General features: G+C 41.2%; 1 protein-coding gene across 3 annotated transcripts in view; it reads left to right on the top strand.

Moving 5' to 3' along the window:
- crebbpb (CREB binding protein b) overlaps positions 1-25,157 on the top strand; it is a 58,146-nt gene that overhangs the window by 26,718 nt on the left and 6,271 nt on the right. The window contains exons 3-27 of one of the 3 annotated variants that reach the window (XM_061711277.1): positions 2,290-2,457; positions 5,355-5,607; positions 9,905-10,018; positions 10,690-10,926; positions 11,047-11,134; positions 11,339-11,476; positions 11,578-11,695; positions 11,891-12,014; positions 12,191-12,253; positions 12,549-12,670; positions 17,129-17,317; positions 17,487-17,864; positions 18,029-18,208; positions 18,437-18,611; positions 19,146-19,264; positions 19,378-19,617; positions 19,776-19,864; positions 20,964-21,044; positions 21,197-21,253; positions 21,337-21,414; positions 21,557-21,624; positions 21,745-21,895; positions 22,415-22,561; positions 24,753-24,866; positions 24,974-25,139. In XM_061711277.1, coding sequence (XP_061567261.1) covers positions 2,290-2,457; positions 5,355-5,607; positions 9,905-10,018; positions 10,690-10,926; positions 11,047-11,134; positions 11,339-11,476; positions 11,578-11,695; positions 11,891-12,014; positions 12,191-12,253; positions 12,549-12,670; positions 17,129-17,317; positions 17,487-17,864; positions 18,029-18,208; positions 18,437-18,611; positions 19,146-19,264; positions 19,378-19,617; positions 19,776-19,864; positions 20,964-21,044; positions 21,197-21,253; positions 21,337-21,414; positions 21,557-21,624; positions 21,745-21,895; positions 22,415-22,561; positions 24,753-24,866; positions 24,974-25,139 — 3,657 coding nt within the window. The remainder of the gene's footprint in view (positions 1-2,289; positions 2,458-5,354; positions 5,608-9,904; positions 10,019-10,689; positions 10,927-11,046; positions 11,135-11,338; positions 11,477-11,577; positions 11,696-11,890; positions 12,015-12,190; positions 12,254-12,548; positions 12,671-17,128; positions 17,318-17,486; positions 17,865-18,028; positions 18,209-18,436; positions 18,612-19,145; positions 19,265-19,377; positions 19,618-19,775; positions 19,865-20,963; positions 21,045-21,196; positions 21,254-21,336; positions 21,415-21,556; positions 21,625-21,744; positions 21,896-22,414; positions 22,562-24,752; positions 24,867-24,973; positions 25,140-25,157) is intronic. The other 2 variants (XM_061711278.1, XM_061711279.1) reach the window with 2 other exon arrangements.

Raw genomic sequence — 25,157 nt, forward strand, 5'->3', positions numbered from 1 at the left:
CTGCTGCTTTAGTCGAACAGAGAAACTCAGGCAGACGCAATGGACAGATTCATGCAGGGAGCATCAGGGATGAAATGGATGTGGTAGCATGAATTAGGTTTACTGTTATGGTGCTGATGTATTTTTGCAATGTTTGTGATCAGTTTATGTTACTTTTAGGTATCGATTTGGTTTCAAGAATTGGGATGATTTTGAGGTACATACTGTAAATGATTGTTTGCAAATAAATTATATATAAAAAAAACTGTTTTAATAATGTCTGTGTTACACTTGTGCCGTAGTGGCAAAACTGATAAATTACTTAAATTCTAATTTTGTTGTAGTTTGATTAAAAAGGAAAAATAGAGACTGAGAGAATTTTATTTAGCACAAAATACTTTTAATGTCCGCTGCTCAATTTAGGATAAAATGTCATCTTATTTTTGTAGATTGACACTTTATTAGTATAATATATGTCAGTAATGTACAAAAGACAAAAACATTGTTTTCTTTTTGTAAATTGACACACTAGTGTCACCACCATGGACTTGCACAAGTGCTATGTGGTTTGTTGTTGACCTGATTTTTGTTTTTACCTCTCCTTTTAAAAAAATGTTTGTAATTTTAATGCAATTCAATTGTACGTCCAATTAAGAGATCTCTACCTTTTGAAATGTAGTTTGAAAACTTTGTAATTCCTTCACTAAAGCTCTCCTTCCATAGCTGTTTTCACACCGTTGCACTATACACCATATTGAAGATTTTTAACCAAATCTGCAAATTGACAAATGTTCGACTCCTCTGATTGCCACACATTCATGGTTCATGAATGCAGTTCATGCAGTTATCATTTTGAATTACATGAGTGAGCTCTTTTGGGAAGAAGAGATCTTTACAATCTTGTTTTGGCTTTATTTTTCACCTCCATTTGGTCAAATAGAGAAGCTTATGTCATACACGTATACAATTTAATTAGGGCCCGAGCACTGACAGTGCTATTGTCTCTGTAGGAATTTTCCTTGTTTTTTTTCCCCTTCTTCCGACGAAATGAGGGCCTTTTTGCCCCCCTAAACGTGCCCCAAAAGTCGCCAAATTTTGCACGCAAGCCAGGCCTGGCGAAAAATTGGACATTTAATGGTTTGCATTAATGGGCGTGGCCTAATGGCTCAACAGCGCCCCCTAGAAAACTTCGTGCCTCAAGCCCCACAATACAGTTTGACGTACATGCACGAAAATCGGTACACACCTGTATCATGTCGCAACTTAAAGAATGGTCTCTTGGCGCCATGGCCGAAACCGAACAGGAAGTCGGCCAATTTGAATTAATCGTGTAATTTTGGCGCAATTTATGCCATTTCTTCAGCCACTTCTTTGCCCGAACCGTAACTTGCACCCAGGTGTGTTACACCTCAAAATGTGCGTCTCGATCCTGTGACAATGCGCATTACTTTTCTCAGTCAAAAGCGTTACCATGGCGACGATAGACGCCAAAAAGCCTGCCCCCCCTTCATCTGATTGGTCCATATTTGATAGTTCCTACTTTCTGCCATAACTTTTGAATGGTTTGACATAAAGACGCGTGGGTGGCGTCATCGGACTCTGTTTTGAGTCCTTGAACATAATTGGTGTAAATTAGCCCCGCCCCTTCTTCTGATTGGTCGATATCTGATAGTTCCTACTTTCTGCCATAACTTTTGAATGGTTTGATATAGAGAGTCGTGGGTGGTGTCATCCGCTAAATGTCCAGGCCTGAAGACATCTACATGCAAGTCATACAAGCGCTTCCACTGCAGCACTCCTGAAAGTGCACAAGGGTGCGAGGGCCCGTTCATCGCTGTTTGCAGCTTTAATTCTTCTTTGGAGTTTCACACTATATGATGATTTAAACCAAAAAAAGTTATTTTTACTTACACTGCCCTCAAATCTTTTTTCTGAAGTCCTTCACAACGGTGGTGATGCAAGCAACATGTGAAACTCTTGTTAGTTTGCCACTGCTTCTACAGATACGTGTGGCATAAGCTGTGCTACATTGCCTGAAAAGCAGTTTGCCATCCCACCATTGTCATGTCAATAGATCCTAGTTTGCTGGAAAAGAAAGCCCGCTTTAATGCCTATAACTCCATAAGCCTTGAAGAAGTCTTGAGACTATAGATAACTTTGGGATACTTTGAACCCAATGTAGACTATCCGTTACACATTTGGACCTCCCTATACATTAATTTTGAATAAATAGTTGTATTGAAAGTCTCCATGTTTATTCGTATCAAGATTCATCCTTTGACTGCCCTCTGTCCTATTTCCTTGCTGTAGATGGCTATGTCAGGAGCTCCATTTGGCCAACAGTATAGTCAGGCTGGGGTGCAGCAGATGGGGACAACAGGGGTCAATGCCCAACAACTCCAGAGCAAGACAGGCCTTTCTAACAACCTGCCTCAATTCCCTGCTGACTTAAAGGGAGCTGGTGGTGTGCCAAATATGGTAAGTTTAAGTCTATACATGATCTACATTTGTTGCTGTAACCCATTGCTCACATGTACATACTGGAAATGTCAACAGAGTTGCTGTCCATTGACTTTGGATCGTGTGACATCCAACATCACCTAACTTAATTGTGGGTTTATTGCACTGTGGTGCAGGCTTTGCTGCCCCGAGAACTTCAGAAAAGTTCAGGTTTTAACTTAAGGGTCAGCTAATGTGCCGAGCTCATGATTGGTTGGATCAGCAAGAAGTTGGCTGCCACCAGTTGATCCTTAATTACCATGTGTGAACAAGTAAAATGGCGCTTTTGCACTAGTACCTCATCAGCTCGGCGTGCATATTATTTGATTTGTGCGTATTATTAGATTTGTGCGTGCGTAACTTCTCTCGTAGTTACGGACAAAACGATAATTACAAATTCAAAACTCCTCCTACACACACAAATCGTTAAATACGCATGCATGAATCGCCTGATACACACGCACAAAGCTATAGATATGCACAAATGGTTTTGAGGCTCTTTTCACCCCTCCAAGAAGCCTCACACTGGTGGAAAGCTTGGTCATCTGAATTTTCATCTGAGTCAACTAGTACCACTAGTACCTACTCGGCTCTACTCAGCTCGACTCGACTCAACTTTGCCTGGTTTCTTTTCCATAACAATTCAGCTGGAGCAGAAGTAGGAGGATTGGAGCGAATCTGCTGTGACGTATATGATTGTGTGATCTAAACGAAGAAGACAACAACAATTAAGATGTAGAACATGGAGTATATGATATATGTGCTGCTGGCTCTGTGGCTTGTGTTCGATATCAAGTAAAAAAATGAGAGTGAGAGAAGGCTTCAAGTGGCGACGCTTTTTAATGTTTTTTAGTTTGTCTCTGCGCTGCTGAAAAGTCAGTTGGTAGCCGCAAGCATCAATGAAGTGACAGAGCTCCTGCTACATCTTGTCGTTCCTTATCGCCCGTCTAGATCACTTTTTAATTCTCTCCTCAGCCACCAGGTTTATCCACATCTGCACCTCAGAGTTGGATCACGAAACAGACTTTTGCGCTGCCGTTGCATGTCGAATAAAATGAACAAGAAACTGCCGTCAGAGTCGCTCTTTCGCTGATTTCCATATCCTTACTCAGCCGTTTGACTCCCAACCCCCTGACCAATCGGTGGCCTGTAGTGTGATGACGTCAGATGCGGCCCGCTTAGAACCTCGGCAGAGTAGTTACAGAAAAAGTATCTACTCGGCACGGGTAGACTCCTAGTGGGAAAGCACCAAACCGAGTGGAGGCGGTCCGAGCCGGGCTGAGTAGGTACTAGTGGAAGTGCCATTAGTTACCTATCCTAAGTAGGTATACCTACTTCAGACCACCTTACACCACTGTGATGCCCCGCCATTACCGTCTTCTTGCCTCTCCATTTGACCGTCAGTTTTTCCCAGTCAAAATATTTTGAGTCGATTTTCTCTAGTTGGGTGACGAGGCTTTTTGACCAAAGCGGTTCCAATGCTTGTTCAGTGCTAATGCCAGACTTAACAGTAGTTTTTTGGCTACGAGGAAAGCATCATATTGGTGCCAAGAAAATTGGTGCTACACTAGCCCCTTAAACCTTGCTGGGCTGGATGCAAAAACCTCTACTTCACAGCGGGGGGCATGATGATCGTAAGTAACCAACCAAAAACTATGCAACCACCATATTTATGCAAACCTTTCTTTTTTAGATTTTTTTGTGGCTCTAGTGGCCTTTTATACAAGGTGTACACAGGAAGGGAGTAGAGAGAGATAGAATGCGGATGAAATGCAGCAAAGGGCCGCAGGTCGGTACTCGAACCTGCGACTGCTGGAGGAGGACTATAGCCTCAGTACATGGGCCGCTTGCTTTAACCACTGTGCCACAAGGCGTTCCATGATTAAGCATTGTTACAGCAAAACTAGATTTTGATGTCTTCAGATTGACTGGCCATGTCAAATCATGGCAGAGACGTGGGAATGCAAAAAAGGGTTTCCATTCCACTTTTGCAATAAACTGGATTACCAACATGTTTGTTAAACCACTGCATGAAAGCGCAATAATGTTTTTGCGACATTTGGCAGTTTCTTTTTTAAATTAGAGATGATACCTTTATAGGTTTTTCTTTGAGATATTTAGGTTTTGTGCAAATCTTGAGGTAATAGAAACACAACTATTGCTACTTTGAGGGATTTCATATTCCTTTTACGGATTTCCTGCTTTCACTTTGGTGACCACATAAATGACGTAAGGTCCTGGCTCTCTTGTGCTCTCCAGCCAGGGAAAAAGGTGTCTGGCTCTTTGTAGAACCTGTTTAAAACTGGCTTTAGCACTAGACTAGCACCAGCACCGATTTGGAATTGGTTGAAAAGCCCTACAAGTCACTGTTGGGTCATGTAGTGTGAACACCACAGTGACTTCAAGACTCCCAATTACAAAGTAGCAAGTCATGTAATGTCAAAGTGTTCTAGCTTACATGTAGCTTCTTTGTCTGTTCTGATTTTGTTTTCTTATTTTTTCCAGTTACTAATGCTATTTATTTTGGGGAGCTTGGACAGTAGGGCTGTGCCAAGACACAGTGATTGGCTGATGCTTGTATCGCAAAAGTTGAAAATTCTCCAACTTGTGATTGCAGCAATGCTGCCATTATGACACATGGAACCCATAATTCGGTGTGGCAACAACTGACGCCACTCCATTCAGTCAACGGACACTGATGCTGATTGCGCTTCCAGTGCACATGTGTGAGCAATGGGTTAAAAATGATGGTCTTTGATGCATTGTCGTATTTTCGTACAATATAATTGATTTCCTTTGACCTAAACTCTGAAAAGTGTTATTTCTTTTATACTCCAATCCATACCTTACCTGTGTACTTACTTGCCCCACTGCAGTCTCAGATGCAGCAGCAGGTAGCATCGATGGGCATGGTCCCTGGGACTGGTGGTGTATCAGGAGGGCCAACAGCTGACCCTGAGAAGCGAAAACTCATTCAGCAGCAGCTGGTCTTGCTGCTACATGCACACAAGTGCCAACGGCGGGAGCAGGCCAACGGCGAGGTTCGAACCTGCACCCTTCCACATTGTCGGACCATGAAGAACGTGCTCAACCATATGACCCACTGCCAGGCTGGCAAGTCCTGCCAGGGTGAGTGTAAAGTTATGCATTTTTTGTTTTTCCAAAATAAATGGTAGTAATAATTTAACAAATGATCTTAATAATGAAAGTTGCCATCTTGTACCACCTCTTCCACCATGTGAACATGATTTATTTGGGCCTTCAAGCTTTAACCAAGTTTATGGGTTTATTGGGTTTTAGTATCCTTGGTATCACCAGTGATGTAAAGGGATTAAAGTTCTCCGTCTCTAGACGGATTTCCGTCAATTGGAAAATGAGGGGGGAAAAAAAAAAAAGCTTTGCATGTGCGTTTTGTTGTGGTACAGTTTAGACTAGCCAATGAAATCATGTTAGGCATTAAACTGACGCTGTTGTAAACCAATAAAGCTGCCAGAGCCTTGGATTAGCCAATCAGAAACAGAGGAGGCGGTGTTGGATCAGTAAGGGAAATCGGCAAATCAGATCCGTAACTTCGGGATAAGGATTGGCTCTAAGGGCTGGGTCGGTCGGGCTGGGGTGCGAAGCGGGGCTGGGCTCGAGCCGCGGCTGGGGGAGCAGTCGCCCCGTCGCCCTACTCTCCCCGCCGCCGGAGGCGCGGCCGTCCGGCCCGCCTCGCGGGGGGCCTCTGTCCGGCGGCGTTCGCGCGTCGTCGGGCGGGGGTTTTCGCGGGGCGGTGTCCGGTGCCGCGCGGAAGGCGGACCGGTGGGGGGGGATCGGGTACGGCGGATGGCGGCGGCGACTCTGGACGCGCGCCGGGCCCTTCTCGCGGATCTCCCCAGCTGCGGCGCCCGTCGGGGACCCGTTCGCGCGGGCCCCCCGGTGGATCGCCTCTAGGGTTGCCACCTTTCAGAAATAGAAATAAGGAACGCCTGATTTCAGCAGCGCAGGCGCCAAAAAAAGGGACATCCCCAAAACGTCTAAACTGCATAGAAATTTATTTATTTTATATGAAAAAACAAAATGCTTTGATTTAAAGTTTAAAGTGCTTTAATAGCATTGGACTTGCACGACTGTACAGACAGACAACCATGCCAGTAACTGAAATAGTCTCCTATGCTACGCATGTCCACATCAGCCCAGATGTAGAATATAACCCAGGTGAAGGTCGGGAAATTAGAATATGGTGTAAAAGTTAATTTATTTCAATAATTCAATTTAAAAGGTGAAACTAATATATTACATAGTCTCAATGCATGCAAAGCAAGATGATATAAGCCTTTATTCGTTATCATTTTGATGGTTGAATTGTTTATTGATTTCATAAAATCTAATTTTTTGAGATTTTTTTATTTGGGGTATAACAAAAGGCTTGAAGTATCTCACTTTGAATATAGTGGGAAATAAGATATTTGTTTCACCTTTAGTTGAATTTACTACGAATGAAGTTTTGCGATATATTCAACTTTTCCGACCTTCAGCTGTAGGTTATGACATCAATAAATAAGAACATAATATGTGTCTGTATTGGTTCAATACGGAACGCAACTTTTAATTCGCAATTACGTAACAATTACGTATTTCAAGGGATGGGTGGCAAACCTATTCACCTCGGCTGGCTCCTAGCAGCTAAACTTAGAACTGGTGCGGACCAGGGGAATCCCACTTTTTAATAAAACAAAGCATCTCGAAGGCCCACGGGGGGTGTTGACGCGATTTTGAAAAACCTTCTCAACAATAACATCATCATCTCTTTGTCTGCACTAACACCATCATTGATTGTCCATGGAACAGTCCAGGATGCATTCATCACCTTGGCCAAAGCCTTGCCAAATGCAGTGACATCAGAGCAGCTGGTCAACTGGATGAAGAAGTGCGAGATTACCAGGTTGACTGAGATCTAGAACCAGGTTGACTCAGATCTAGAACCAGGTTGACTGAGATCTAGAACCAGGTTGACTCAGATCTAGAACCAGGTTGACTGAGATCTAGAACCAGGTTGACTCAGATCTAGAACCAGGTTGACTCAGATCTAGAACCAGGTTGACTCAGATCTAGGGGTGGGTATTGGGAAGGACCTCACGATACGATACGAATCACGATACTTGAGCCACGATACGATACACATTGCGATATCCCGATTATGCAATATCTCGATTATTATATTCTACATAGTTCACAGAAAATTTTTAAAATGCATTACACATCTTAAAATCCAAGTTGTATATATGTACATCAGATGATAGTGATGGATCTTAAAATCCGAGTTGCACGTTCATCAGATTATAGTGACAATTCATGGGACAAACTGAGTCAAAACAATGTTTTATTATAACTATACAAGCTAAAGTTACAACATATTTGTATATGTTTTTCATATTATTTACATCATATGAAATTAACATTAAATTTAGTATGAGGTTGCTTTAATTATGTGGCAAATGATAATAAACACAAGAAAGATGGTACTAAAACCAAGGACAGGCACAGTGATCAGTCAGTATAGATATAAATCCATAAATAAATAAACCTCTGTCCATTATTTTTCATTTTTTAAGGACAGGCAATTGTGTTATATAAAAAATAAATTATAAAATGAAATAAAACGTGAAATAAAACCTGAGCTCAGTGCAGGGCCCTCCCAGGGTTGGTAGAGAGTGGCAATGCCCAGGACTGTCACTTAGGTAGGAGCACTGGGTGATATAATGGGAAAAAGATCGGGGATAAAAAAAAATAAAAAAATTTTGAATATCGATATTGAATCGGCTGGAAAAGTATCGCGATGTATTGCCATATCGATATTTTTGCCCACCCCTAGTTATCATGATGGCTTCTCTTCCAGTTTGAAGTAAGGTTCTTCACTGTTGACACATTCACAACAACATTTCTCTCCTTTATCTCATCATCTGTATACTGTACATGTGCTCCCTGCAGAGGAGAAGAGAAGTAGAACAAATGTGGATTTTCTTTTTATTGTTTTTGTGGCGGTAACATTACAAGGAATAAATTGGAAAATGTCAACAGATTGTTTGACAAAGTAACTAGTTACGGATTATTTTGTGTTTTTTTTTTTTTTAGAATAGCAGAACTATTGTGTTATGAAGCTAGTTTCAATGGGCTTTATTAGCAATTACTAGGACAAGTAAAGACAGTTTATTCGTTTGTGGCTTGTACATTTTATGGACAAAAGTAGTTGGACACCTGGGCCGCTCGGTGGCGCAGTGGGTCCCAAAAAAATCTTTAAGGGAAAAAAAAAGTAGTCGGACACCTTACCATCTGATTTTGCCCCCCCCTTTTGCATCTATAACAGCTTCCACTCTCCTTGGAAGGCTTTCGACTAGATTTTGGAGCATTTCTGTAGCAATTGGTGTCCACTCATTCTGCAGAATATTTATGAATATTTAGGAACTGATTTAGAATGAATAAGCTTGGTTTGTAATCTCCGTTCTAGTTGATCCAAAAGGTGCTCGGTGAGGTCGAGGTCGGAGCACTCTACAGACCAGTCGAGTGTTTTCCCACCGAACTCATCAAACCACATGTTATATGTTATTTGCTTTGTATACTTACTTGTATACTTATACTGCAGAGTCGTGTTGGATCAGTAAAAGGGCCTGTTACAAAGTTGGAAGCAAAGCATAGTCCAAAGTGTCTTAGTTTGCTGAAGCATTACGATTTCCCTTCATTGGAGATGTGAACACAGACTTGCCAATCTGATGGCCAAACGTGATGGGTAACTTGGAATAATGAGCAGGGATGATACTTGACGGACCATCCTCCCATCATGCTACTACGCTTGAAGTCCCTAAGGTCTTCAGAAACTCCCATTTTTTTTGTATCACAAAAGTAGACATGTGGCATGTTAATTGTGGAATACAGGTGTTTCTAATACTTTTGTCCATAAACTGTAGCTGTGAAGGAAGATGCATAAACAATTATGTCAGTAATTAATACAAAACTGACCTAACCCTATGCTGAACACGTATAATTTCGGTTGCTGTTTTTAAGTTACTTGTGCTGTTTTGCTTTGCACAATGTAAAGCAGAAAGGCATTATTCTCCCTTTCACAGAAATCCTCCTTGACTTTCTAAAACCCGGTGACTGGCAACATCAGCAAACATAAATTTAATCTTTTAACATTTTTAAATTGCTCGTGATGGCTACATTACATTTTGTGACTGGTTGACAGCAGTTTGCCTACGACAGGTGGGAAGTGGAAAAACTCATCCAAGGGTTTTGAACTTTAATCTCTGATATTTATGCTGCCTCATCACTTGAAATATAATGTTAACTTTTTGTTCTTTTGACATTTTCACCAATTGATTTAACAAAATTTGAACTACTCGTCATCAAACTTGATTCTGTGTTTCTGTTGGCTTTTCTTTTTATCCAGTGGCTCACTGCGCATCATCCAGACAGATTATCTCCCACTGGAAGAACTGTACACGCCACGACTGCCCCGTCTGCTTACCGTTGAAGAATGCAAGTGACAAAAGGAATCAGCAGCGTGAGTAACTTCAGCAGCCATCCTTGTTTTATGTTTTCTAGTCATAAGTCACGTGTCTTTATATGAATTTAAGTTTTTGGAAAATGATGTACTTAGTGTAAATCCTTTTAAACTGTTTCACAATATAGAGCTCACACACCACAGCAGCAAGCCTCAAGGAACTGTGTGTAGTATGAAGTGGTGCCACCTGCAGGTTGTATTTTGCTGCTAAATGTCTGTGCTGGCTCGCTGACTGGGTTCTCCAACAGTGAGAGGATTCCTCTAGACAGGCTGGGCCAGTAACATGACACCTAGGGGAGGGTCTCAGTAGCTCTGCCATTAGTAGGGGCAGAGTCTTAGGAGACCGTGCCCTTTAATTGGTTCAAAGCCCCTATGATGGATTTAAATCCCCCACAATGTCAGCATGCTCCCTGCGAGTAATCAACACAGCAGGGAGCACTACTGGGATTGAGTTTGAGGCCCAAGAAGACCTTTTTATATGTGATTTAAAAAAAAAAAAAAATCAGACCTACTTATAATGTTTTGTCTTTATTGCATTTTTCATATTGATGAATATACAGATTTTAGTCAGCTATAGTCATGAATTGTGTGAAGAAAATACATGCAGGTAAATTAATTGATTTAAGTACTATTGCCAAACATTTTATGTATTTTTCATCTTTTCCTTCCAGCTATGTTAAGTTCGCCTGGGGCCGGCCTGCAGAACGCCATCAATACAGTCGGACCTGGCCAGTCCAGTGCCACGACCATCAACAGTGCTGCAACACACATCGACCCGAGCTCTATGCAGAGGGCCTATGCAGCCCTGGGCCTCCCTTACGGGAACCAGTCGCCTGCTCAGGTCCAGGGTCAGGGTTCAGCTCCGCAAAACGCCCAGCACCAGCAGCTGCGAAATATGAACGCACTCGGTATGAAATAAAGAGGACTTGACAGATGTTTCTGTAGTTTATACACAAGTGCATTCTGCAGAGTAAATGTCACTGTGCTATGTAAATAAACACGTTTTATTTATTTTATGTGTTTTTCAGGCACGAATCAGATGTCAAACATGGGTAACCCTTCCTCAGACCAGACTGGCTTGCACTCAGACTCCTCTTTACCCTCCACATTAAATAAGTGAGCCATGTCATTCTCCCACATTGCTTTTGTTTGAAAGCAGTCTTCATGTTCGAACGTACTTCCCAATAAAAGTATTGCTCTGCAGTTAGTGATAGTTGGTAATAAATGGTCTTAGTCAGATTTCTTTTTCTCAAGTAAAATGTGTCTGGATTGCTTCCTGTTTTTTATAATACATATTCAAATTTTTTTTCTATCCTGCAGTCAGCTGATGCCAGATGGGTCAGTTGTAGGAGGCATAGGAAACCTGCCCGCTGCCACCCCTCTCTCTGCTTCAGGGGTAAGGAAGGCCTGGCATGAACATGTCACTCAGGACCTACGCACCCATCTGGTGCATAAACTGTAAGTACAGGACAGATGTTTTTATAGATACCCTTTTTTTTTCATGTCACACCATGCCATTTTAAAAAAATATATATTTTTTTTCTTTCCTTTCCCTCCAGAGTACAAGCCATATTCCCCACCCCAGACCCTGCAGCACTGAAGGACAGGCGAATGGAGAACCTAGTGGCATATGCACGCAAAGTTGAGGGTGACATGTATGAGACTGCAAATAGCAGGGTAACTCGATATAATACTTCTGTTTTTACAATCAATTTTGCAATGACAACATCTATTTGTTAATGTTTTGAGCTCTAGACCCTCGAATGGTAACAAGAAAAACAGCAAATCTGAACCGTAATTGGAAACTAAGAAATATTTTATATATTTTATATATTATAAAATAATGACTTTTTTTTCTAATTTTCTTACTAGGATGAGTACTACCACTTCCTGGCAGAAAAGATTTACAAAATTCAAAAAGAACTGGAGGAGAAAAGACGCTCACGACTGCTGAAACAGCCAGGCGTTGGGGGCGGATCCGGGTCACAGCAGCCTGGTATGTCTTAGTCCAACACCATGTCCCCAGGGCAGACTGTTCCACCTCCAAGTCAATAAACACAGATTAAAGTTCTCCATTAATACATGGACCTTCATGTTTTTAAAGTTGATGACAGAAATTATTCAGTGGTCACAAGTTCTAAAGAAATATGGAATTGTTTTATCTCCTTGTAGATGGACCTGTACCTATTCCCAATATGCCAAATCAGATAATGAATCGTATGCAGGTACCTCAAGGTATGTGGTCTTTATTTTCTTAGCATTCGTTTTCCATGATAAACTTTACATTTTTGCCTCATACATAGTGTTCACATATATTATTGGTTTGACTTTTAATTGCCAGTCAGAAAACATTTTTGTTTAATCTGCTAGAGATTATTCTGTACATGAACAACCACCCTGAGTTCTGCCGTTTTGAGTTAGGTGGTTTAGTGGTAGTCCTACCAACCCAGTAGGACATGAATATTAAATTACAGCTAAGACCCAGGTATCTTGAGCAGGTATATAATTGTATGTAAATCTGTTCCCACAGCAATCAATCAGTTTAACCCGATGGCAATGCAGAATGCACAGATGTCTCAGTCACCGATGGGACCGAGGACTCCTTCCCCCATGAGCCATCAGCAGCAGATGAATATGAGCTCTGTTCAACCGGTGAGATTTTATTTTTGCTTAGTCTAATTTTTTTCCTCTGCCTTCAAAGTAAGATTGCAGTGAAAGTACACAAGGGAAAATATGAGGAAAAACAAGCAGCGAGAACTCTGGCAGTGCATTTCCATCTTGGAGCTTTGGTTTAGTGTGGATATCTTCTAGGGCTGCAGCAATTCCTCGAGTACCGGAGGAACTCGATTACAAAAAAATCATTGAGGAATTTCCTCTGCCTTGAAGCCTTGTTAATTAAAAAATAAATGAAAAGCTCAAGTTTTGCACGGATTCTTTTTAGTGTGAGACAACGCGCTTACAGGTGTGAGTTCGTTATAAAGTGGAAGAAGATGACGACAGGCTTTTTTCTTTTCGTATGGAACAGTTTTGCTGAACAGAATGATAGATGCCGGGACTGAAAACAGTAACGGCGACAAATGAGCAAACGTAGCAAAGCAAATTTAACAAGAAGAGACAGAAGATGTCGAAGGTGTGGGATCATTCTAGAATAGAAATTAAGGTCCCGGTCCACATTGTGTAAGACTCTTGTTCCAAGTCCCGGTCCACAGCCAAGTATTGCTGTTTAAAAGTATTGGTTCTGAATTTAAAGTTTAACACTTTAAAGGGATTGTGACATGAAAAACACATTTTTCTTGATTTTTTGTGTTTTGTTGGGTGTCTTGACATCAATTACACCCAAAAAACAACGAACTTTTAACATTCAGTGTATTGTGTGCTTTCTGGGATTTTCCGCATAACTGTGCAAAAACGGCGCACCTGGTTTGGTGGCGGATCGTTACGTAACGATCCGCTAAATCACCGCCCCCTCCACCCAGCTCCCTGTCTCCTCTCCTCTCCAGCGCGCCATAAAGGCTGATTTATGGTTCCGCGTTACACCGACGCAGAGCTTACGGCGTAGGGTTACGCGGTGACGCGCACCATACGCTGAACCCTACGGCGTAGGCTCTGCGTCGATTTAACGCGGAACCATAAATGAGGCTTAACACAGAGCGGTTTAGAGCCTCCTTTGTTCTAATCACCGGAGGAAAACTGCTAAGAAGACCCGCGGCCACTGACTGGACTTAAGATAAGGGGACACTGCTGCTTGCATGCCTTTATTTTTATGATTGTTTGCTGTGGTTCGCCCTCCTGCTTTTCCGTGCATGCTTCGCCTGTCGCTCCGACGCCGCTGTGAGCGTATGGCTGGAGGAGGAGGAGGTTTGGAGGAGGAGCGGAGCAATGATTGACAGGAAAGGGGGAAAGGAAGCATTTTTCACGGCGAAAAAAAACACTGTAATAAAAAGCCAGGAAAAGAGTACTAGATTGAAGTTTTTCTTGTTACACTCTTTTAGACACATTTGAGGGATGTTGGCCAAGACTTTTAATAGTGTTAAAAGCATGTTAAAAATGATGTCACAATACCTTTAAAGGCAATGTTTAAGAATATTTTTTATTTTATTTTTTGATACTTACAAAAAAATACATGGGAAACAATTTTGTTTATTTTTATTTAATTTTATGTCTCAGGAAATGTTAAGTTTGAAGCAATTGTATTTCTTTTTACAAAGATCAAATCAAAAGATTTTCTCAGCTCATGAATATCATCACATGCTGTAGTGTGGACTTCGAAAAGAAAGCAATAATGAAACAAAAAAACATCCCACCTATTTTTCTTTTTTTTTGGGGGGGGGGGGGGGGGGGTTTGGTTTTTGGTTGTGAATTAAAATTCAAGAGGAAAGGTATGATTGTAACCAGGTTAATGCAGTGGTAAGAAACTGTGTCCAACGCTGTAGTCCAATCAACCAGAGCTGTTTCTGTACTGTGGACTGAACGAAAACCAGACTGAAACTTTTCGTAGCTATCATTCAGCTTCATATCAGCTAACTTGGTGGGTATGAGGTCAAATGGATGAGTTTTCAGGAGACGGACGTTTCAAGATGGAGAGTTTAAAAGGAGGAGGTAAGCATTTAGGGGAACGGAGGGAGCAGTTGACTCTGTTACACAAAGTGTGCAGTTGCTGATGATTTTTTTTTTTTTAACTTTGGTAATAAAAAAGGCGATAAAACTGTTGCAGAGTGTCAATGAATACTGATGGATAGATGTGCTAGGTGATTTTGTGTGTGGAAAACAAGGCACAAGAGTTTCCTTTATCTGCATCGATCAGGGCTGATTTATAAACACATTTAGCCTTAGACAGTGCTTCCTTGTAATGCAGGATATGCTTGTGATACATGTTCTTATTAACAACAAGTCTGGAGTTTTTGTACAGCCATTCCAGACAACAGGCTTTAGCTTTATGTTGGTGCAGTTCAGGGGTGTACCAGGGGGCAGAGCAGGTTTTCAATTTGGGTAGTACAAAAGTTTTGCTGCAATGTCTGCGGGGAAAAAAAGATGCTCAACATTTCAGCTCCAACTCATGTAAAATGGACTTTATTTGCTCTATGTCTGAGCTAAATAGAAGAAGTACACAAAAGCAAACTGGGCACTGTGAGCTACGGTTCTGCAGAAAAAGAACGTACACTGCTGCCTAGCAGTTGGTGGTGTAATTACAGAGTGACTCGTTCAATAACACAGTGGTAAAAATGCTAGAGATGGCGAAGGTGCTGTGCGTAGCTGCCTAGCAGAAGCATAGACCCATCAGGATTTTGATTGCCGATCACCAAAAGCAGTATCTGCCGATCCTGATATTTCCGATCGCAGCGTGAAATCCATAAAATTTGTCAATATTGTTGTCTCATGTACACAACACTGACATTATATTTTTAGGTATAAAAATAAAGAGAGGAGAAAGATAAACCGAAAATTTACCATTACCGACCTTCACTTTGATGACAGACGTCAATTTTCCTAACATCCTTTTGTCTGTTTTGACTGTGTGCATCCCCTTTAAGACGCTGTACAGTATGTGTGTGTAATAAAGTGACTCCACCCATCCAGTCTGAACGAGAAGGGAAACCCAAGAAAATGGATGATGGTTCAAACGATTAAGCGGCTGACATAACAGGGCTGTCTAGTGTGAGAATCGCACATTTCAACAAGTTCACACGCTCTAACGCCGCACATGGCATTTCTCATGCTGAGAAATTAACTTCACCGCACAGTAACTCCAACAGCCCATTTTACAAACGAGTCACGGCACGCTACTGAGCTCTCAACTCAGAGCAGCTGTCTGGAGCTTTCTGACCAATCAGCCAATCTGAAAATAGTTTTTTTTTGTTTCTGGCTAAGGGTTATCGTACATTTATTGTTATCGAGGTAAAACTGCCCAATTTATCGTGATATTGATTTGCGTTCATATCGCCCAACCCTAGTACAACACAACATGTGCAGTACACCAACACAGACAACAGTTGACATGTCACTCTCTTAGAGTTGATACAATTTGTAAACTAAACCTTAGTTGTGGAAAAAGGAATTAAATCTTAAAATAAAAATTAATTATGAAAGCTTTACGAAAGCTTTAGCGATAGCATCCACCGCGTGTGACCCAGGAAACTCTTGTGAGTGAAGCACAGCTCTTCACACTAAAACTCTTAATGTCACTGGTGAAGCCAACGTACACGACTGTCCTGCACAAGGCTTTGGATGCGACTGTATATAGTCTGGTATAACTCGTACCGTGCGTACCGTGGATCCAAGCAGCTAACGACGCATTTAAACGTGATGTCTTCTACAACAGAAAGCAGCTGGCGATCAATACGTATGAATCCATTAACTTATGATGTATTTCTTTTTTTTTCTTGCTGTTGTTGCTGTTGTTTATTGGTTTCTGTTACATTCAGCTGAGTTAGTGCCGTTGCTGCACACTCCTTTTCTTTTTTTGCCTTGGTGTCACCCAAGTTTAAAAACTCAGTATATACCTTCATGTGAGAAACTTTCAAATGTTTTATCAGGTTTGTTGTGTTGACATTCCTCTGTAACATTCCTCCTTGGGGTATCTTCTTTGCAAAAATGTGTTGTCCTTTTCGGACATTGTAAAACTCCCATAATGGCAATGCCATCTTCAGTGTTGATGCTTTGTAGAGACTGCCACGGAGACCTGGGTCTGAGATGTGGGAACGCACGCCCTGGCTGCAGTTTGTTGTTGTAAACGTCGTCTGATCAGCCTGCTTTGAACTATTTTGAGAACTCCGATCAAAACCGATAGGGGCACTATCGTCGGTCGCGATCGGTTGCTGATCGATCGCTGCATCTCTTGCAAGAAAACAGGTTTCAGAGTCCTTGTGCAGGGAGTCAAGCTTCAATTTGGAGCCTGTACATCTCCACCCTCTCCCTGACCCAATTTCCTGTCTACAGACTTTACAGTAAAGGTCAGAGGTGCCACAAACAACCAGTGGTTCACAATAGTCCACATGAGTTAACCAACTGGTTGTCTGACTGCCAGTGAAAAGACTAATGAAAGCACTGCAGACCACCTGCACTACCCACTGATGTACTGATTTGTCTGTTTGATCTCTTGCTCTTTTTCAGAGGGGCATGTCTCCATCAGGGATACCTCACTCTCAAGGGATGATGGGTGGTCATGCCAATAATATGGTATCCCAGCCAGCCAACCAAGTCCAATTTCTGTCACAGGGCCAGTTTTCTGGTGCTGCAGCTGCAGGAATGAATGTGAATGTTGGCTTGGGACAGACCATGTCACAGGCTAGTGTTGCACAGGTAAGAGGACTTGTGCTGTGGTGAAAACTGCTGTAAAACTCTTATCCTTCTAGTACCCTTGGCATGTTTCTGTGGGAATGTGGCTTTTTGTTTGTCAGTTTACGCCCTGCTGTGTAAATGTTGTGAAAATGCTTTGCTAATGTTGTGCCTGTTGTGCATTTTATTCCAGCAGCAACAAAACTCTAACCTCCCTCATAATGCTATGGGCTCCCATGGCTCCCAGCTGCCCTCTGGCCCTCCAGTCCAGCCCACCCTGGGTACCACCCCCCCACCCAATGCCTCTGCTAGTCTGCAGCCCCAGCAGCTGCAACACCACCACGCTCCCACGCAGACCCAGGTGCCACAGCAGCCCTCCACTCCCAGCTCTACAATCGGGCGCTCTTCCACCCCAACTCCCATACCCAGTAGCCTTTCTCGACCCCCCTCAGTCAGGGGCGCCACACCTGACCCCTCCCAGCCGCTTACCCCCGCGCAGCCCCAACCCCCGCCAACCCCCAGCCAGATGCAGCAGCCCCCCTCAGTGCAGGCACAGCGCCCCAGTACGCCGGTGAGATCCTAGTTATTCCTTAAAGCTTAAAATCTGCATATACCTCAGTGGGTTCACATCAAGACACCCGCATGCTCTTTCAACAAAGTTTTAAAATGGTTTTTATTTGGCTTTAAGAAAAATAAACAGCATTGTGATGTGCATGTCTCTTTCACCCTTTTTAGTTGTCCCAGGCAGCAGCAAGTGTTGATAACAGAGTGCCTACGCCCGGCTCTGTGGCTGAGCTTACTTCCCAGCAGGCCCTGCCTGATATGAGCAGCACTGAGGTCAAATCTGAAGTAAAAGAAGAAGAAGATGATGATGACAACAAATCTGGAAAAAAGCAAATTAATGTAAAAATGGAGGTATGTGTGAAATTTTAGAGGGTGATCTAGTAATCAATATGTAAAAAAAGTTGATTGGAACCATTTTCGGATTATCTCCCATTACCATTTAGATTTTCCCGTATTTTGTAAAAGTACATTTTTTTCCCCCTATACTCTCCTAATGTAAATCATCCCACTATTACATTTATTTTTTCCATAGTTTCACCAGTATTGGTAGTTTCAATAACAGTGCTTGTGTTCATAAAGCAGGATGATGAAACCAAATGCCCTCCGGTAAAGAAGGAGGAGCCAGATGCAGCGGAACCAAAGCAAGAACCAATGGAAACTGAGGAGAAGAAGCCAGAAGTGAAGGCACAACCCAAAGAAGAGGACGATGATGGGACCAACGGTACATCAGCTGCTGCTCAGAATCGCAAAAAAAGTAAGCATAAATCAATGCAAGATATAATTGACCTTTTATTAGCAATTGAAGATTTGAAAAAGCAATCAAACCTGAAAGAGTTCTTAAAGACAGTAGTGTTAAACCACTTCAAGCGTCCCAAATATCCATTGATAGAACATTTGTCCATTTAAAATAATAATTATGATGCATTCTTGGGCTTTTGAGTAAACATTAACTACTTGATGTTAATCAATCAGGTGCTTTAGACAATTATTATCTTGTCTCTGATATTGCTTTCTTAAAAATTATTTAAGCAAAATTCCTTAGGTGTTTTAGATGTTTCACAGTTTTTATACTGAAATTAATGTTTAAAATATTTTTTAGCATTTCTACTTTGGTCTTTTGTTGTCTTTTTGTAACCTTAGTTTTATTAATGTTGGTAATTTATGGGGTAGTAAAGATATTTGTGGATATATTTGATTGAGTTAATGTCCCTTAGGAGGTAAATAAAGTTTCTTTTGAATGGATATGCTGTTTGTTTTTAATTTCTAAAATAATGTTTTGTTCGTCCAGTTTTCAAGCCAGAGGAACTGAGGCAAGCCCTAATGCCAACACTCGAATCCCTGTACAGACAAGACCCAGAGTCCCTGCCCTTCAGACAACCTGTAGACCCCATGCTGCTGGGTATCCCGGTGAGTTGCAGCTAACTACACACACATTTATTCCAATATAACAGCACTCAGATGAATCAAAGTGTTTTTTCTTAATTCTTGGGAACGTTTTCAACTGACTACTATTCCCGTAGGACTACTTTGACATAGTGAAGAATCCCATAGACTTGTCCACCATCAAGCGCAAACTGGATACGGGTCAATACCAGGAGCCGTGGCAGTATGTGGACGATGTGTGGCTCATGTTCAACAATGCCTGGCTGTACAACCGTAAAACGTCTCGCGTCTACAAGTACTGCACCAAGCTGGCAGAGGTGTTTGAGGCGGAGATCGATCCCGTGATGCAGGGTCTCGGCTATTGCTGTGGCAGAAAGGTGAGACAAAACAAGATGGGAAGTTCAACGAAGACAAGTTTAGTTTACAGGCCTGTTTTAAAGTGACATTTATCCTGTCAGTTCACATTTACGTTCCCGTTGACTATAAATGAGATCGTTAGCAGTGACATGGCATTAATGCTTTTTTCCCTCCACAGTTCGAGTTCTCACCTCAGACACTGTGTTGCTATGGAAAACAGTTGTGTACCATCTCCAGGGATGGCACCTACTACAGCTACCAGAACAGGTAAAAGTAAATGCCAACTATGCTCAGGTTAAGACGGTTAAATAGATGAAGAGGGAACCATACAACGGGGCATGAATCATTGCAAACTTATCTAAATATACCTCTTCACATGCACTAGTCCCTAGAGATCAGGGGATATAATTTACAAGATGGTTTCTTTGCGTGTTGCAAACACTCAGTATTGCATGGATTTTACAGAGCTTTCATGATCCTGCCAGGATTACGGGTTTCAGTAATCTAGCAACAAAGCACCCCCTTCTGTGCAGAATCTGCTATTACACATCAATATCGCTCTATTTCAACATGGCCCAGCTATAGCAACTACTAAGTACCAAATGCTGAGTTTTAACAGCTGAACAAAAGTCAAGAGTTTATAAAAGAAATAAAAAATGTGAATGCTTGTAATTTACCTACATGCATAGCTGTTTCTAAATAAAATGTGTTTTTTGAACAACTGTAACTCCATCTGTGTCTTAGTAGTTGTGGGTCATCTGTATTTAAATTTTTTTTCTAAGAGCTTTAAACCAATGAAACACTCACTTCTGAAAAAGGATTAAACATGTACGAATATGGTTTTGGTTGCATCTATGGATAGATGCTGTCTAAACTTAAATAATCTGAAATACTGGAGTAAAACATGTGACAGTTCCCCCAGAACACCTGTGACGTGTTTTTACGTGGTCACTCCTGATTTTTGAGAAGACCACATCATCCATTCATCAGCTTTAACCATAATGCATGTTGCTTAAATTACAAATGATTGTAGTGTAAAGATTTTCTTTAGTTTTTTCCAGCATGCTGTGAGATGGTGTCAGAAATTCAGTTGTTGTTGAAATAGATTTCCTGTCATTAACATATTATAGGATGTTTCCCTCATCATTGTTCCAATTGGAATGAGTGGCTGAATCATGACCAATTCAGTTGTTACTAACCGGTACCTCTGCATGTGTGTGTGTGCGTGTGTGTTCCCCATGCCCGGTCCTGGGTTGTTGCCATGTGTGAGTTCACTCTGCATCCTACCACCTGTGCGCCGGTTTGCCTGTGCTGCTACTGTGTGTGCTGGCTGCAGTTCACCCAAATATGGCCTTATTGCCGACAGGTATCACTTCTGTGAGAAGTGCTTCAATGAGATACAGGGCAACAGTGTAAACCTGGGGGACGACCCGGCGCAACCGCAAACGTAAGTTTATCAGGCCTCTGTGTCTGAATGCTAGCTGGTGGTTCATCTTTGAAACCGTCAAAGAGATTTTGTTTGGACTTCAATCTGTGGATCAGTCATACTCACACCAGCCAACATAAATGCACTTCTCTCTTTATTTCTTATGTGGACAGTGTTATATCAAAAGATCAGTTTGAAAAGAAGAAAAATGACATGTTGGACTCTGAACCGTGAGTACCGTCCGAACAGTGGATTTACTTTGATCTGTACGATTCTTCCGTGCAGGTTTTTTCTAACATTTCTCTCATTGTAGGTTTGTTGAATGTAAAGACTGTGGACGAAAAATGCATCAGATATGTGTGCTGCACTACGACGTAATTTGGCCATCAGGGTGAGTTTTCTTTTAATTGGTCCTTCAATAATGGCCTTACCAAGAATATACGGTGGATTTCAACAAGGCTCTTTCTGTTGGACAGTGTATTTGCCGAAGTTACTGCAGGTTGACACTAAACCTCAAATGTTTCATTTTCCAGCTTCATCTGTGACAACTGTCTGAAGAAGTCTAGCAAAACAAGAAAGGAAAACAAGTTCTCAGCCAAAAGTGAGTTACTTTTAATGGTGTTACACCGGCAGTTTTGAATCGCTTTATCAAATCATGTAAAGATCAGAATTTTAAAAACTGCACTTGACTTGAACGTGTTTGGTTTCTTTTTAAATAAAGGGTTGCAGTGTACAAGACTGGGGTCTTACATTGAGGAAAGAGTGAACAAGTACTTGAAAAGGCAGAACCACCCAGAAGCTGGTGAAGTGTGTGTGAGAGTGGTTGCCAGCTCTGATAAAACAGTTGAGGTTAAACCTGGCATGAAGTCTAAGTGAGTATTCAGCACCTCACCTTGTATTTTAGTGTCTTTTATTCATTCACACACTTATCTAGAGCTTTCATTATATCTAATTATATCCATCCACAATATACACAGTAAGCATCTCTCCTGTTTCTACAATCACACACCAGTGAGCCTTTTGAGAGGGATTTAGGGTTCAGCGTCTTACCCAAAGACACTTCAGCATGTGGTGGGATGAGGGGATTGAATCACCAATATTTCGACTGGAAAACAACCAGTCTACCAACCAAGCCGCGGCCGCCTACACGGCGGCTCTCAGTTTTAGGTTTTGAGTAACATAGCCACTTTGATCATTTCACCGACTCTAGACACTACACTGCAGACTGCTTCAGAACTTTTCATCGGAAAAACCAGGAAACCGTCTTAGTTTATATTTTAAGATGATGAGCTTATTGTGTAATTGCTGTTCCATCTCTACACTGGTCTGTTTTTGAAGCTTGTCATGCCATGTTGCTCCTATAGCTTACATTTTTGTGTTTTTACGTGCAGGTTTGTAGACTCAGGCGAGATGTTAGAGAGCTTCCCTTACAGAACCAAAGCACTTTTTGCATTTGAGGAAATAGACGGGGTGGATGTCTGTTTCTTTGGTATGCACGTCCAGGAGTATGGATCCGAGTGCGCTTTTCCAAACACCAGGTAAGACTAAAGTATGAAATGAAACGCTAGCCAAACACCAAACATTTTTATTTCAGAAAAATGGCTTAGAGGAAGAGTTCAAATTCAGGTATATGTTCAAAGAAATACATTTTTCCAGTGTGATTATCCACGACAAATGTGTTATGTCTGTATTTGCATGCATTTGGGTATTTTGTATCTATATGGATTTCTGTGAGATTATGTGTCTGGATATTTTTTTTGATGAGGGGTTTCTGCAGTTTCTTTCTTCTTTTTTCCTCTTCTATTTAAATCTTGTTTATTCTTTGGCACTTTTGTCCCACAATTTGTATGAAAACTGCTATCCAAAGGAATATGGCTGTAACAGATCACTTACCCAACTGATCATGAATCAGTAAAGTTTTAAAAAAAGAAAAGGAGACAAATGTCTTTCAATTTTTCAGTTATAGGAAAAAGCAATCAAATCAAGTCATTAAATAATCTTCAAACAATGCTATTTTTAAAGTGCAAATAAGGCGTCACGGTTGATACCTTTTCATAAAGTTTAAACGCTTTCATATTGAAGCATTGGTGTTCTCTTAAATTAAAAAATGTATTCAAGAAATGACCAGAAATAGCCTTCTCAAAAAAATGTCAAAATTAAATGAAAATCTGGTAAAGAGGCTTGTTACCTGTTTTGCTTCAATAAATCTAACAGTTTTATTTTTGTGCCATCACTGGCACGGTGGGATGATTTCTTGTTTTCACGTGTGTGGGGCAACACATCCACTGTGATTGTTTTGACGCCCACCCTTAAATAAAACATGAATCAGAAATACAGGACTGTCTCAGAAAATTTGAATATTGTGATAAAGTCCTTTTATTTTCTGTAATGCAAAAATGTCATACATTCTGGATTCATTACAAATCAACTAAAATATTGCAAGCCTTTTATTATTTTAATATTGCTGATCATGGCTTACAGCTTAAGAAAACTCAAGTATCCTATCTAAAAAAATTAGAATATTCTGGGAATCTTAAGCTGTAAACCATAATCAGCAATATCAAAATAATAAAAGGCTTGCAATATTTCAGTTGATTTGTAATGAATCAAGAATGTATGACATTTTTGTTTTTTTTAATTGCATTACAGAAAATAAAGAACTTTATCACAATATTCTAATTTTCTGAGACAGTCCTGTATAGTGATCTATGCTTCTCTATTGAATGGTTGACGTATGCCTCCTGCAGCCGGGGACCCAACGCCGTAACCCCTGCTAAACTCTACTCCTCCATATAACTGTTGAACCATGCTTTGCTTTGATCCAGAACATCTCAGCAAGGAAGGCCTCAAAAGAGGAGGCGTTTCAAGCTCTTCCTGCTCTGCATGTTTTCCACTACTTCTCTCTGTCTTAGCACTCACAAGCCACACTGCTGCACCAAACTTTTTTTTTTTTTTTTGGCCATAAAAATGGATCTGCAGCTTTTGTGACATACTGTGGATCATTGACTGATCCATTACAGCCCTGCAATTGAAGTTTGTTTGATAAAGGAGAGGTTGCCATCACGCTTATGAGGAGCTATTTTCTGTTGTTTTTTTCAGTATCAAAGCCAAGTCTTTAAAACGTTGGCAGTAAATGCTGGGATTGGAGAAAACAAAAGCCAACACTTAAGCTTTCTTGAAGTGTTTCATCCTCTCTTTGCCATTTATCCAGAAGCCTCTTGAGGTTGATCAGTTGGAGTCAAAGCTGTTGCCTACCGTAACTTTACTAGTGCATATTTGCCTAACTGTTGTATGCAACTTGACAGTCCTAAATACACCCCTTCTTGGCCTAATAAAGACAGGCATCCTATCCTATTACACCACTATAGGAAGAGGGTATTTCTAATGAACAAAACTAAAATGATCTTAACCTATCATGTTGAGTCAAAACGTGACAGAAGCTGGTGAACAAGTCCAAACATTTGTCACAACACCCAATATTAAATCATACACGTGAGCTTTTGGACCAGGACAAAGTACAGTGACATCAGAAGTCATAAACTACAGTGTTGATGTATTAAATGAAAAAACATAATTGCCTTGTCCTTTTTTAAAGCTTTGTCTACTGTCGTCTTTACAAGGCCACATCAAAGAAGACGGCTTGCTCTCAATTGTCTTTTCTGCATAAATATTTGTCATGAAAATTATGAGCTTCAAGACTCAATAATTTTTTTAATATTTGTGTTTCAGACGGGTTTACATATCATACCTCGACAGTATTCACTTCTTCAGGCCACGCCTGTTAAGGACTGCAGTGTACCATGAGATCTTAATAGGCTACTTGGAGTATGTAAAGAAACTAGGGTGAGTGTAAAAAAGAATTGCTTGATATCCTGAAACGTTTTTTTATTTCTTCCTTTTTCAAAAGCGGTTCACAGTTAAGTTTTGTTTCGTTCTTTTCTCCTGACCAGGTATGTGATGGGCCACATCTGGGCTTGTCCACCCAGTGAAGGAGATGATTATATTTTCCACTGCCACCCTCCTGACCAGAAGATTCCCAAGCCCAAAAGGCTTCAAGAGTGGTACCGAAAGATGCTGGACAAGGCTTTTGCTGAGAGGATCCTACATGATTACAAGGTGAGAAAACAGTATTTT

The sequence above is a fragment of the Cololabis saira genome, chromosome 21, assembly GCF_033807715.1.
Source record: "Cololabis saira isolate AMF1-May2022 chromosome 21, fColSai1.1, whole genome shotgun sequence".
NCBI lineage: Eukaryota > Metazoa > Chordata > Actinopteri > Beloniformes > Belonidae > Cololabis > Cololabis saira.